The sequence below is a fragment of the Peromyscus leucopus genome, chromosome 14 (genome assembly GCF_004664715.2).
Source record: "Peromyscus leucopus breed LL Stock chromosome 14, UCI_PerLeu_2.1, whole genome shotgun sequence".
NCBI lineage: Eukaryota > Metazoa > Chordata > Mammalia > Rodentia > Cricetidae > Peromyscus > Peromyscus leucopus.
Genome location: NC_051075.1, coordinates 88,848,609 through 88,863,875, shown reverse-complemented (window position 1 = coordinate 88,863,875; position 15,267 = coordinate 88,848,609). Strand labels below are relative to the sequence as shown.

Here is a 15,267-nt window from a genome sequence, read left to right as displayed (position 1 = left end):
AGTGCTACATCTTGCTGGCAACAGGAAGTTGACTAACTCACTGGGCGCTCGATACTCCAAGCACAGGAAACCCCAAAGCCCACCCCCACAGTGACACACTTCCTCCCACAAGGCCGGCCCGCTCCAACAAAGCCATGCCTCCTAATAGTGCCACTCCCCATGAGATCATGGGGGCCAATTACATGCAAACGACCTGTAATCGCAAATACTTGAAAGGCTGAGGTAGGAGAATTTCAAGTTTGAGGACAGAATGGGCAACCTACTGAGTCTCCCATCTCAAATGTATGTCTACTCATAAATTAATAAAATATCCTGTTCGAAAATCTTTATTGTCACACAGCATATCAAATAAGAACAAAACCCAACGGACTGGCCCCAAGCTTGGACCCTGCCTGCCCCAGTCTCCCCAGTGCTAGAATTACCATCCTCTGCCACCATACCTGGTCATTTATAATCTCTAACCGTGAAGCTGTGTGTTGTTTTTTTATTTTCCATGGATCTGCTTTTGTTGCTTTTCTATGTCTCACAATGTTGGCCTCTGCGGATGGACTCCATTATTCACGTATCCATTCTTACATGAGTACTCGCGGTTTTACTGGCCATGGCTTTGTGCCCATGAATATACGATATGGCAGGACAGGGCTGGGGCTCAAGCTACGAAAGTGTTTGCACCGCAGGCCTGAGGACCTGATTTAAAAAGCAGGTGTGCTGACGCCGTAAAGCCAGGAGGAGGCAGACACAGTAACTCCGGGGCCACCAGGTCAGCCTAACCTACTCAGCGAACCCCAGATCCTCCCAGAGCCCAGATCCCCAGAACCCAGATCCTTAAAACAAAAAGTGTGCTGCTCCCGAGAAAGGACAGCAGAGGTATCTTCTCCTTGTTGTGAAAATAGTCTTAGCTGTCCACGGACTTCTAGCTCATATAAAGTATAAAAATAAAGTCCATATACAAAAGTGTTCCAGGATTTCTAACCCCATATACTGGGCTCATGTGTTAATTTGGGTGGAGCCAACACCTTTCGAATGTTAAATTAATCCCATCGGTCCAAACAGCTTGCCCGTACTTATTGAGGCCTCCTTTGTGCCCTTTAAGACAGATGGAAGCATGCTCTCCTTAAAGGTCAGATGAGGTTTTTATTGGCGTAATCGTAATCTCAGGATGCGTTTTCCTTGATCTTGTATCTTATTTTTTATTGCATATAAAATGCTCGCAGGACAAGGACCTTTTCTTTTCTTTTCTTTTCTTTTAAATCCGACCCCTTCCTCAGTTTAGAAATTCAATTGACTCACTGATTCTTTGGGGTTTTCTGTGTAAGCCTGTCTGTGCTCTGCCCGCTGCAGTAAGGGAACAGGAACTTGGGCGGGACCCCTAGAAGTTTCACCTGTTACCTGGGCCGGGCCAATGGCAGCACGGGCCTGCAGGCGAGCACCAATCCCGCTGCCCTCCCCCCGCCCCCGCCCCTACTCCCCACTCCCCGCGCCCGAGCCCTCGGGGAAAGGAGCCGTGGCACTTGAGAAAATTTGGCAAGATGGCCCGGTGCTGACCGGCTGGGCGCGCACGGTCCCCTGCAGCAGTAACAGCAGCAGCAGCGCCGAGGCCCATGGCGGTGGCCGAGCTCTACGCGCAGGTAGGGGTGCACCTGCCCGGGCGCCTGGAGGGGCGGAGGCCGGGAGCAGCTGCGAGCTCGGCCCGGGCGCCTGGCGGGTGGGCACAGCCAACGGAGGCCCGCTGTTCCCACGTCGGGTGGCTGGACCACCTGGCCCCTTCCTCCTGTTAACTGATGGAATCTGAGTCCCGCACTGGGCAGGAGCTTCGATCTAGCACGTCTAGCTGCGGGAACCTTCCAGGCCTCCAGAGCCTGGAGGATTCCGGCAAGATTGGCCGCGCTGTCCAGAATGCTGGCGAAGTTCCTCCGGGGCTCCACCTGGAGCTGTCTGGTCTGAGCACATGGGTGCTGCCGGACTCTCGCCGCCAGCCAGTCTAAGGGGCCTGGTTCCCACAGCACCTCCGATAAGCCTGACCCTGAGCAATGAGAGCACTGTGGGAAACCTCCAGGGCTTAAGAGTGGCTTCCCCCTCACCCAGGAAAGCATGTGTAAAAATAAAATAGCCGTAAAAACAGATCCTGCTATACACTGTTGTAGGAGAAATTTAGACCCCCTTCAAGACAGATGGGACAAGTATGGATTCTGTCGGACCACTTTTCCCACACACATGTGAACTTAGCTTAATTTGACAGGGGGGGGGGGTGTGAGGCGGGGGTTATTGTTTGGGTTTGGGTTTTGTTTGTTGAGACTGTGTCTCACTGTGTCACCCCAGCTAGCCTGGACATCACCAAGTGGATCAGGTTGGCTTCAAACTCACAGAGTTTTGCCTGCCTTTGCCTCCAGAGTGCTGAGGTTAAAGGTGTGGTATCCATGCTCCACCCTGTTTTTAAGACAGGGGCTAGCTTTGTACCCCTGGCTGGAATGGTCCTCCCTTAGGTAGCTCAGGCTGGCGTCAGCCTTATGGAGGTCTGGCTTCAACTACCCAAGCGCTGGTATTACAGGCGTACCCTACCACACCCAGCTTTTGTTGTTGTTGTTTTGTTTTTGGAGACAGGGTTATCTGTGTAGTTTGGGTGCCTTTCCTGGAACTCACTTTGTAGACCAGGCTGGCCTCGAGCTCACAGAGATCCGCCTGCCTCTGCCCCCCAAGTGCTGGGATTAAAGGCGTGTGCCATCACCGCCCCGTCCCATCTTTATACCTTAAACTTAAAAGGTATTTTATGATTATCTTTGCATGGAGAGGGGGATTTCCTTCTACTTTATCTAATCAATTACAAGCACACGTCAAAGAGGATATCCCTGATGCATTCAAACCGTGGCCTGTTTTGTGGAGTGTCTCCTCCCTCCCCGGCCCCAAGCTGGGGACTGAACCCAGGGCCTTGCTTGCTAGGCAGACACTCTACCACAGAGCTATACCCCTCATCTAGAACAGTTTACCAGAAACAACGTGAGAGATCAGGTACCCAGCAGGGGTTCTAAGCCTTCATGTTACTAACAATAAAAGAAAATTCTTGAACAAACCCCCACCTTACTGGGCATTTTGGGGACAGATAGCTGGTCCTTGACCTGTTTTCAGTAACCATTTTTCTTGAAGCAAAAATACACAGGTGTATTTACCCCTATCTCCGGTGCCTGTAATCCCAGCACTAGGGGGCCTGAAGCAGGAGGATTGCCTTGGGTTTTAGGTTATCCTGGGCTACATAGTGAGTTCCAGGCAGCGAGGGCTAAATACCAAGGCTTTTTCTCAAAAATAAGCGAGGACGTTGTGGGGTGGAGGAAGGGAGGCTGGCTGGAGTGTGGTGGGGTCGGGATTTCTCTGTAGGCGGAAGCACTGTGCTCGGGGGAGCAGAGGAAAAAAGGTTTCGTTTTATTCCAGAGTTGTTATTTTGGCTGCCAAGGTATTTTCTGGTTCCCTGAAGTGAGATATGTCAAGCAGATGTTTCCTGGGGCCTAGGGAGTATGAGGGGGATACGGAGCTGGGGCAGAAGGGCCTTTCAACGAAGGTGGGGGTTTTGAGTTGGGATGGGGGGGATGGGGTGGTGGTTTAGGGGGGTAGGTGAGTGGCCTCATCAGGATCCCAGCCATTCAGGGCTCTGGATAGATCTGCAGTCCTGGACATGCAGGGTGGAGACAGACGAGGAGAAAGTGGCCAGGGACTATTCAGACAAGGGACACACCAAGGATGACATGGACACTGGCGTCTGTGTGATTGAGAACAGGGTGTGTGTGGGGGTGGTATTAGAGCCATTAGGAGGAGGAAGTGTTTCTGAGAGAGGTCATGAAGCACATTTTTTTTTTTTTTTTTTTTTTTTTTTTTTTTTTTAACCAGCAAGGGTGTTGAAGCTTGAGAGGACTTCCAGGGAAAGTGAGTGGCGGGGGGTGCACGGCCTGGGTGTCTCTAGAGAATGGGCTCAGTTGGGGCAGGGGTGTCCTCTACCCAGTGTGGCCACCGAGACCAAGGCCGGATCACCCCATTGCAAGAGGCCCAAGGCCAGAACAGAGGGGTGCCCACATTCCAAGAGAGAAGCTGCCAGCTGCCAGTCCGAGATGAGCCATCACAGGGGGGAGGCAGGAGGGCTGGGCAGTACCAGGAAGAGAGGTCCCCCAGAGGGAGAGGGGACTCCTGAGAGAGAGCTAGGGTGCAGGAAGTGTAAAACGACCCAACCTCTCCCCACAGCAGCATGCCTCAGAAATGTTCTAAGCAGTGTTACTTAAAATCCCTTTGAGAAAAACTGGTCTGACCAATCCCCACTTAAAACCTTCATGAGGCCTTTGTCATTTTCAGATCCCAACCCCGCCGTAAGGCTCTGCCTCCACGTCCTCCTCCAGACCCTGTGACTCTCTCCTAGATGGCTGGTACCCTGCCAGGCATTTTGTCTGTCCTTCCCAGCTTGGCCTGCATGCTCACCACTGGCTCAGTACCCCTTTGTTCAGGAGCAAGCACACCGTTCAGATTCCGTCTGAGCAGACTCTTGAGAAGCCTGCAGCCAGCCCTCCATCCAGCACCCTGGCCACTGTTAACACGGTCAACTGTGCGTCCCCTCTGCTGACCATTAGCTCGTAAAGACCAGGGTGCGGTGAACAGGGTAAGGTGAGCGCGCTCTAAATACTTGTTCTGTGCACACGTGCAGGAGCGGGTGTTTGTGTTTACAGCCACAGATGTGGACAGGATGCTTTTTTTTTTTTTTTTTTTTTTTTTTTTTGGTTTTTCCGAGACAGGGTTTCTCTGTGTAGCTTTGCGCCTTTTCCTGGAACTCACTCTGTAGCCCAGGCTGGCCTCGAACTCACAGAGATCCGCCTGCCTCTGCCTCCCGAGTGTTGGGATTAAAGGCGTGTGCCACCACCACCACCACCACCACCACCACCACCACCACCACCACGATGCTTATTTTTAACTTGCATGATAAAGTTGAATGTTTCTAAGTACCAGACATCATCCTCAGAACGTTCTCTCCATCTGAAATAATCTGAAGAAAAATAATCTATGTGTTAAACCTTCACACCCCATTCTATACAGAGCCAGATCAAGGAGGTTGTCTAAGTTACACAGATTTCACAGAGTCAGGGTCTTAATGCCTTCCGATGCCCTGACCTGGGCCCCACCTTTATCATATTCAAGGAATCAAACTTTTTCCCATATGGTGGACCCATGGGAAATCCACCTCTTTTCTAGCTACCTGCCCACACCTGCTGATTTGTCACATTATTCTTTATAATAATTAGACGGAACCAACCCCAATATCCAGCAGGAGAGAGAAAAGCTAGTCACACCCACATGATGAAGGACGGAAAGCCACATAAACACTGCCTCCGACCTTCACAGCCGCATGGGAAAGGCCTGTGAAGAGCAAGCATCCCAAACCTGTTCGCGCTGTAGTGACAAACGCAAATAATGTCTAGGCAAATGACTAAAGACCTGGAGGTTAGTTCTGCTGCCCTCAGAGACGTCAAGGGGGACGGCCCTGAGGAAGGCCCTCAGATGTCTCCCATTGGACCAGGGTGTTGCCTTTCCGTGGACCTGTAGGAAGAAAGGCTTCCGACATGGCTGAGGGGAAGGGCCAGGAGATGAGCGCAGTGTACAAGAGCGGGAAAGGCGGCCACCGTGCACACCACCGTGAGGCGTGGGGATGGTGGGGGTCCAGGATGGGAAGGTGTGGGAGAAATGAGAACATCACAGGGCTTGCTCCACCGCTGCTGAGAAAGGTGGAAGAAGCAAGAGCTGTTCCCGGTCCTTCTCCAGCCAGCCCCTCTGGTGAGCTCCGGCGTGTCCATGTCCATCCTCACGGTGGTGATGCCTTCCACCAGCTGCTCAGCCTGTGGGCTGTGGGATCCACCTCCTGCGCTGCCTCTTTGTGAGCGGAGCTGGCATATGCTTTCCCCAGAAAGGCACAGTCCGTTTAGTAGTGCGCTTGTCTCGACCGTGTGTGAAGAACTCACAGGGGAGACTGGGGATGCCAGGATGGTGTGGCCGTCGGCACATGAGGACTTCGTTGGTATTTTCAAGGGTCGGCTGAAACCCAGGGAGCAAGGGCAGGAGAAGTACCTTGAAGACTCGAGGTCCAGGTCCCTATCTCATAGAAGGTCAATGTTCATGCTAGTGATGTTCCCATTTGATCTTTCTTTTTTTTTTTTTTTTTTAGTTTTTCGAGACAGGGTTTCTCTGTGTAGCTTTGCGCCTTTCCTGGGACTCACTTGGTAATCCAGGCTGGCCTCGAACTCACAGAGATCCACCTGGCTCTGCCTCCCGAGTGCTGGGATTAAAGGCGTGCGCCACCACTGCCCGGCCCCATTTGATCTTTCTAATAGCCTTCTCATCCAGTTCAATTGCCCACCATTGTCTGATGAATGGGTAGTTCGAAAACTTAAAAATGAGAAAGAGTCAACAAGCCAAATGCCAACTTTCTTTCTTTCTTTCTTTCTTTTCTGGTACAGTGGAACTGCTGGGCATTTGAACTTTTCTTGAGTGGAGCAGACCCCATGCTGTGTAGGGTCCCAGGCACAAAGACGAGGCCGGTGTCACTCAGATGCTGGTTACGGGGAGTGGGAGCTTTTAAGAGGATTCAATCAAGCCTGTTGGGTAGGGACCAAGGAAGGAGCCACAACTAGGGACTCTGGGTGTTTGCCTGCTCGTAAGAGTGGATGGATAGGTGGGGTTAGAGGTGGGAGGAACAGGAGAACAGGCAGAGAGTCGGGGAAGATTTGGAATGTTCTAGAAAGTGCTGGTGGTTTGTGGTGACTGCAGACAGAGTAGATTGGGTAGAGGAATCGGCCAGCAGAGTGGCTCCCAGGCTGTTGGTCAAAACCGTTGGGATGGCTTTCAGTTTTTCTCGTGCTGTGGTATGCTGTGGATGCTGATGTGGGTGAGGGTGTCTGTGTGCGCACAGCTGATGGAGCATGCTGAGGATTGTCCGTGGTTGATGAGTGATGGGCTGCTTAAAATCTCAGCTTCGCGGCACCTAGGGATGACTGGGCAGGGACAGGCCGAGAACCCACAGTTCTGGGTTCCAACTGAAGAGAAAGTGGAGAGAGGGACAAGCAATGTCACCACTTGGTCTATGTGACTTGTCAAGGATGTTGAGGTCTGGCATCTGAAGGTGCTGGAGATGATGCACGTTAGAGACCCGTTGTAAGATCTTGGCTGTGAAGCCAGACATGGTGGCGCACGTCTTTAATCCTAGCACTTTCGAGGCAGAGATGAGCAGATCTCTGTGAGTTTGAGGCCAGCCTGGTCTACAGAGTGAGTGAGTTCCAGGCCAGCCAAAGTGACACAGAGAAACCCTGTCTCAGACAAAACAAAACAAAAAGCCCTTGGCTGTGGTCTCAAAGATGCAGGTTCTGGGGCAGTTGAGAAAGTAGCTGGAACTCTCCAGAAACAATTTAGCCTTTCTAACTGTCTTCCCTTTTCTCATTTAGTCTAGGAAGCCAGATTCAGCAACCATTGTCTGCTCTATGGGTAGTCACATGGAAGGGACCGAGATTCCGGGGAAGGGCCTACAAGGAGAGTGGGGAGGAAGGAAACGGAGTTATGGTGTCCCCTGTCTGGTTCAGGTGCCCTGAGCATGGAGATTCCAATCCAGGAAGTAGGGGCAGGAGAAAGCTCCTTCACTCCATATCCCATGTCAGCCTTCAGGCCACGTGCATGACAAATGCCAGAAGACCCCCCAGACAGGTGGGCCACAGCTCACCTGTGCATGTGACGTGGGAGGAGCTGCCCTATTCTTGAGCCCAAATTGCTTCCTCGGCCTCTGGTCCTAGCTTTGCTCCATTCTCTAGGCCCCTTGGTGAAGAAGCCCAGCAGAGACAGCCTTTTGGCTCTTGGCCCTGCAGTGAGCTTGGCTGGCCATTCCAGGATGGAGACTTCTGTCTCACAGGCCAGAAGCTCGCAGGAGTCATGTGAGAGCTGGTCACTCTGTTTGCACAGCTTGTGTGTATTTATCTAAACGCTTCAGTTAACTCTCATTATGGTTTAACGTGTTGCCTTGTGGGTAGAGGAATGCGAGGGAGGAGAGGCAATAGATTGTCCATGGAACTGCGTAAACTGGAGTGTTTGCTTAGCAGGCTGGGTTTCAGGTGCAGGATCCTAGATCTCAGTTGAATTGACAGGGACACAAGGACCAGCAGGTATGGTTACCTAGGATACTGAGGGGCGGCAAAGAAGAGGAGCGTGGTCACGTGCATTTTAACGCTGCCTGCCACTGGATGATACTTGTAGCTGGGATGAATCCAGAAGTCCCTAGGAGAGTCTGGAAAGTTTGTCAGGCAGACAGTGTGTCAGGGTCATCCTCCGGGCCACACTCAGTTAATTAGCCAGTTCAAGGCAGGAGTCATAGGCCCTGCTGGCATGGCGGTTCTTTAAGATTCTTTCTGGTGTTCTCTTGAACTCTCTGGGTTTGAGTTGGAACATCAGTAAAATGAAAGAATTGGCCAGCTCAGGGATCATTCAGAAGCTCCCAGGGCCCCATGTTCCTCTGGAAGTTTGGACCAAAGGGACCCCAATCTCCAGCAGGGCTCCCCTCTCAGCACCTCAACTCTCTCCTGCCTCACACAGCATCTGAAATAAGCTGTCTGGAACTCTCAACTTGACAGACAACTTGTAGTAGATCATCCCGAGGATACTTACAGCCCTGAACATTTTTTTATAATGGCCAGTTCTTGATATGTTGGGATATTGTACTTTAATAATTTGTGATTATAGCCGGGCGGTGGTGGCGCACGCCTTTAATCCCAGCACTCGGGAGGCAGAGCCAGGCGGATCTCTGTGAGTTCGAGGCCAGCCTGGGCTACAGAGTGAGTTCCAGGAGAGGCGCTAAAGCTACACAGAGAAACCCTGTCTCGAAAAAACAAAAACAAAAACAAAAAAAAAATAATAATTTGTGATTTATCAGGTTATTAAAAAAACATTTCTAATAGCTGATCTGGTAGGAAATGTGTGGTCATGGCGACAAAGATGTGTGTGGTGGGTGTGTGTATACCTAAGAGGCGTGTCTGTGTGCCGAAGGCTCCATTCAGGCTCCGTACAGGTCTGGGTCATTGCCTGGTTGCTTCTGGGTAGTCCTCCATTCTCATATTCATTCTCTCTCTCTCTCTCTCTCTCTCTCTCTCTCTCTCTCTCTCTCTCTCTCTCTCTCTCTTATGACATTCAATTGTTGGGGGATGCGTGTGTGCCATGACGCATATGTGCAAGTCAGAAGAACTTTTCAGAATCGGTTCTCTCCTTTTATCGTGTGGATCCTGGAGATCGAACTCAGTTTGTCTGGTGGCAAACACCTTTATCCACTGAGCCATCCTGCCAGCCCTACTGTATCTCTTCTTATAAGGGCTGTTCCTACAGTCCCATTAGGTCAGGGCTCTCCCTTAGGACTCCATTTACCCTCTCAGGCTCCAATCTTCAGTCACATCAGGGATCAGGACTTTGATGCATGAGTTCTGGAATGTCACCGTTCAACAAAACACAGTAGGATCTGCTCCACAAAGCTGAGACATGTGCACCAGTAACCTGCTGGGAAGAGAGCTGAGCAGCTGCCTAGGGTCTTTGCCTTTCCCAAGGTGGGAATCCTTGGCTGCTGTGATGTAAACCGGCGATAGCTGAGCAATAGCCAAGTGTGATGGTTGTGCCTACAATCCTTGCCCCAGAAGGCTGAGGCAGGAGGATTACCAGTTTCAGGCCAGCCTGGAAAACATGCTTGAGACCTTGTCTCAAAATAAGAACAGTCCAAGATAATGCTGCTGTAACAATGCTTCCTAGTATGCATTTATTTGCTTGTTTTGTTTTAGAAACAGGGCCTTGTGGATCCCAGGCTGGCCTCGAACTCACTATGTAGCCAAGAGTGGGCCTAAATTCCTGATCCCCCCACCTCTACCTCCTGAGTGTTATGATTACATGCGTGTAGCACCGTGTCTTGTTTATCCGGTACTGAGAACGGAACCCAAGGTTTCATTCATGCTAGGCAAGCACTCCACCCTGAGTCAAATGTCCAGCCCCCAAATGCTTTCCAGTTCATATTCTACTTAGCACCCCTGTGGAGTGGATTTTGTGCCATTTTATGAGTAAAAAGGGGGGTACAAGGAATTAAATAAGTAGTCTATTGATGGATGCCAACCAAATCCCTCTGCCTGAGTCTCACAGAAAGCCCCAGCTCCTACCAGGGAGCTCTCTCTTTCCTTCCCACCCCAAGCTACAGTTTTCATGGTGTATTTAGGAAACTTTGAGTTCTGCTGCCTATGAAACCAGGCTGTGAGCCTGGTTGTGCATTGTAGATACACCACCTCCTCATGGCAAGAAAGGAGGTGAAAGGATTCTGAGGAGAAGGGTGTGTGTGTGTGTGTGTGTGTGCACACGCGCACGCGCGCGCGTGCGCACATGAGCATGTAGAGGTCAGAGGTGTACCTATCATTCCTCTGGAGCGATCACCTTGTTTATGGAGACTAGGTCTCACTGGGATCTAGAGCCCACTGTTCGGCTGGGGTGGCTGACCTGCCTGCCTTAGGGATTCACCGCAGTTATAAACACCTCGTCTGGCTTCTTACATGCTTGCCGGGATTAAGCAGGTCCCTGTGTTAACATGGCAAGCACCTTACCCACGGATATATCCCCTAGCTCTGAGTGTCTTCTTCATGTGGGACTTGAACCAGTTGGCAGAATGAAAGCTTTCTGGGTCTGGGGAATCCGATGATTTGCGTTTGGGGTTTTCATGTGTTGAGATTAAACCTGTCTTATCCTGTGGTCAGTACAACAGGGTTTGGATCCCTGATCCTGAAGAAGTTTGGAAGTCGGCTGAAATTGCCAAGGACTACAGAGCTGGTGACCGAGTCCTCCGACTCCTGCTGGAGGATGGAACGGTAAGGGTCTCCGCTGCCCAGGGCAGAGAGTGATGTATTCATCACAGGGGCAGAAGAGTCCTGAGGGACCGTGCAGGCCAAGCAGTGTAACGGACACCATATCCAGGAAGGCCAGCCAGTGCTGAGGATTCCCTGGGGTGTGTGTGTGTGTGTGTGTGTGTGTGTGTGTGCCCTCCTGCTGCCCCCCACCAGCGGCCCATCTCTAAGGGCTTCCATGTTAGTCACCCGATACATGCCCTTGCTGTGTTCCAAGTGCCCAGTGTGTTTAGTGAAAAGCCATCCGCTGTTTCGGTTCCTGGGTCTCACTCAGTAAAGACTAGGCAGGGGAGGAATTTGCAGGGAAGTGGTTGGATCCCAAGGCACAATCAAGATGGCGAGAGGGAGACGTTGGGGAGAGGGAGGAGGTGCGGAAGGAGACTGGAGAGCTAGAAAGTCAGTCTGGGATGTACAGACCATACAAGGGTTGGGAGGGTGTGAGGAGGGCACAGAGACAGAACCGGCAACGGCGAGAAAGCAGGCAGCTCAGGCTTCGGCCAAGGCTCCAGTGGGATGTGCTGCCGCGGAGTTACGGCCAGAGGCCACCCCAGTCTTTTGATGATACAGCAGCTGGAGATTTCGTATGGGTTTTAAGAAGTCACCCCTCCGGGTTCATAGCCAAGGCTGACTTTGTACTTTCAGACTCAAGTGTTAGATGCAGAGCTGGGCCAGCGATGTGCGCTCCGTTGGATCAGGGGTGGTAATCTGGGAACTGCTTATAAACGCTAAATGCTGGAATTTACAAAATATACGTAGAGACACTGCATGCTGCTTCCAGGCATCTGGTCCTGGATACCAGGCATTTCCTGAGATCTCAGAAGTTGCAGAGAAGGAAGGGCCCGTGCCCTGCGGTCAGGCACACCACTTGCTAAGTCTGTATCCCTTCCTTTCCACAGACAGGAAAGGAGCTGATGACCATGCTGTCACAGGCCCTGAAGGCCAGGGACCGTCCTTGTGAGCCCATACAGACAGAAGAGCACAACCAGGGCGTGGCAGTGCAGGGCATCTCGCTCCTCAGTAGCTCCCTGTAGCTCTTACCGAGTGCCACACAGGCTTCTTAGCACCTCGGGCGGCTGACTGGGCATCAAACAGGTGCCTGGGCCCAGGGAGGGAAGTCTTGGGACAGCAGCTGCTTGTGTGATTAGCAGGCTCCAGGTGGCTGTGCCCCTGGCCGGGGAGGCAGAGAGAATGGCAAGCAGCCAGGGCCTCTTACCTTAACCCTTCCTTGTACCAGAGGACAAAGCTTGCTTTGTGTGGAGAATGTCACCTCTGCCTCTACTTGACGATCTCCTCTTTTCTCCTCCTCTAGAAATAGATCTCTCTCTCTCTCTCTCTCTCTCTCTCTCTCTCTCTCTCTCTCTCTCTCTCTCTCTCTCTCTCTCTCTGTGTGTGTGTGTGTGTGTGTGTGTGTGTGTGTCTGTCTGTCTGTCTGTCTGTCTGTCTCTGTCTCTGTCTCTGTCTCTGTCTCTGTCTCTCTCTCTGTCTGTCTCTTTCTCTCTCCTCATATTACAAACACAGCATGGGATTAGGGTGCATGCTGGCAGGGCAGATTTACCTCGATGAGGGTCATCAAGATCTGGTCCAGGGACTCTTGGTCAGTGTCCTGATCTCCCCTAGCTTCTCTCCTGATGGGAAACTGACCAACCCACAGGGCCAAGCCCTGCGGGTGATGTGAGGTTCTCAGAGAGTGTGCCTGTCTTCTTGGCCTGTCTTGTTCAGTGTTCACCTGGCCAGCCATGCCTTCCTCAGAAGGCAGGATGGAAGCATACATAGACCATCGGGGATGAAGGCCTAGCATTTCCCAGGAGGCAGCTGGTCCAGGACTAGGCATCCAGGGTGGAAGCTTGAGAATGAGAAGGTAGACAGGCCAGCTGTCCAACCTCCCTCAAGGCCCAGAAACTCTCTGGCCTGAGCTTCCCCTGATATAAAACAGGGGTGGAGGCATCGACATGCTGTTGTTACTGTGGGGTCCATTCTTCCCTAGTCTGGATACCATGAGGGACCCCAACATCACCTTCCTCTGCTCAGCAGATGCTTCGGGGAATTTGAGGTTTACCTCCAGACTGGGGAAGTCATTCATCCACAGTTGAGGGTGACAGGGGGAAGCCCTGGCACAGACTGCCCCATACAAGGGTTCCTTCAGACACTTCTCATCCCCCAGTGTGTCAGCTGAGGAGACGCTTGGCAGCTCCGAAGCCATGAGGCACCTTAGCCTGGGTTGTCTCAGCAGCAGCATCCTTCCAGGTGGACATTGCCATGGCCCCTACGGTGGGCATAGGGTGGGGCCGCTGGGTACCTGCTCATTGGCTTCTTATCACCCTTCATTACAGCCTCTCCAGCTCTGAGGACCCCTTCACAGAGGAGGAAAGTCGGGGGGGTGGGGGAACTTGTTGCATGATACACAGTTAGACTTGCTCTATGACACACAGTCAGTGCTTTGGTTCCTGGCTCCCAGTTTTTCATTACCCAGAGTCACCTAGGAGGGTAATTTCCTTTTTTCTCTACTTAACGTTTCTAAGACAGGTGTGCTGACACTCACCAGTAGTGCTGAGGCAGGAGGATCAAGGATTTAAGGTCAGTTTGGGAGAGCTATGGAGAACTTGTCTCAAAAAAAAGTTGTGGGGGTTGGAGAGATGTCTCGGTGGTTAAGAGTACCCGCTGCTCTTGCAGAGGATCCAGCTTCAAGCCAGGCCCCCACATGGTGGCTCACAACCATCTGTAACTCCTGTCGGATCCAACACCCTCTTGTGGCTTCCACAGACACTGCATAAATGTCATGCATATGCACACAAGCAGGCAAACACCACCAGCAGCAGCAGCACCACCACCACCACCCCCACACACACATAAATAACCTCTTAAAAAGTTGTGCAATATTGTGTTGTTTGGGTTTGGTTTTTGTGTGAGGAATGCCTCTATGGGAGCTGGATAGGAGAAAGGAGACTGTTTAGTGGACACACCAAAGGTCCTCTCTTTCCAGGAGTTTAGAGCGATCTTTGTTCCCAGGAACTGGATTACCCTGTTGACCCAGGGTTGCTGCCTCCACTCCGGAACCCGGACATCCTTGTGGGTGAGAATGACCTCACCGCCCTCAGCTACCTCCATGAGCCGGCAGTGCTGCATAACCTCAGAATCCGCTTTGCAGAGTCCAAACTCATCTACACCTACAGTGGTAAGGAGTTCACGTGACCCCGAGGCCGGCTGTCTGAGTGTCACGAGCATGCGGAGTACCGTGTTTATGCCGAGCATTGAGAGTGTGTGTAAAAAGAGCCATTTGCGTGAGGAGAATCTCTCATGGGAACGAAGATAGATTATGAAGAAAGTGAACACCATGGGCTTGTGTTTGAGTTTCTCACTAGATCCCACACATGTATTACTTCCTGGGACATTGTTATTATTGTTGCATTTACATTGGGAATTGCAAAAATGCAGTTCATTTCCCATGTGTCACCCCATCCAGCCATCAGAACAGCCCAGAGATGAAGGTGACTTGGTGTGAAATGTTTAAGAAGTGTTATATTATATACATATATAATGTGTGTGTATATATATATATGTCTGTGTATGTGTGTGTGTGCGCGCGCGCGCGCGCGCGAGCGCACGCATACTGTGGGATATTTGTCTAATGATGCAAAACTGTGTTGCATTTTTGTGTGTTGCATTTGTTTAACTCTGTAAAGCTGTGTTACTTTGCCTGTCTAAAACACCTGATTTGTCTAATAAAGAGCTGAATGGCCAATAGCAAGGCAGGACAAAGGATAGTTGGGGCTGCCAGGCAGAGAGAACAAATAGGAGAAGAAGGAAGAAGAGGGAGGCATGAGAAAAGGAGGAGAGGAGGACACCAGGGGCCAGCCACACAACCAGCCACTGAGTAGGAAGGAAAGAAAGGTATATAGAATAGAGAAAGGTAAAAGCCCAGAGGCAAAAGATAGGCAGGATAATTTAAGAAAAGCTGGCTAGAAATAAGCCAAGCTAAGGCCGGGCATTTATAAGTAATAATAAGTCTCTATGTATTTATTTGGGAGCTGGGTGGCGGGCCCCCAAAGAGCAAAGAGTAGAAAAACAACTACAGTGACTGTCAGGTAACCAAGATTCGGAGCATTCAGTGACCTGACCCAAGTCAAGCAAAGGCTTTAGTGAGTGGCAGAACAGGCCTTCTGGAAAGAGTCTGGGGGATGGTGTCTTTGTCTGTGTTCTGTTGCTGTAATAGAGTATCTGAGACTGGACAGCTTACAGAAAGCCGGAGTTTGGCTCATGGCTCTGGAGGCTGGGATGCCCAAGAGTGTGGTTGCTGGCACCTACTGAGCATCTGGTGAGGGTGTCCCAATGCGAGACAGAGCAGGTG

General features: G+C 51.3%; 1 protein-coding gene across 1 annotated transcript in view; it reads left to right on the top strand.

Annotated features, from left to right (window-relative positions):
• The first annotated feature begins 1,497 nt into the window (after positions 1-1,497).
• Positions 1,498-15,267, top strand: part of Myo5c (myosin VC) — a 76,268-nt gene continuing 62,498 nt past the window's right edge. The window contains exons 1-3 of the mRNA XM_028865137.2: positions 1,498-1,628; positions 10,776-10,886; positions 13,929-14,094. Of these exons, the coding sequence (XP_028720970.1) occupies positions 1,602-1,628; positions 10,776-10,886; positions 13,929-14,094 (304 nt within the window). The 5' untranslated portion in view covers positions 1,498-1,601. The remainder of the gene's footprint in view (positions 1,629-10,775; positions 10,887-13,928; positions 14,095-15,267) is intronic.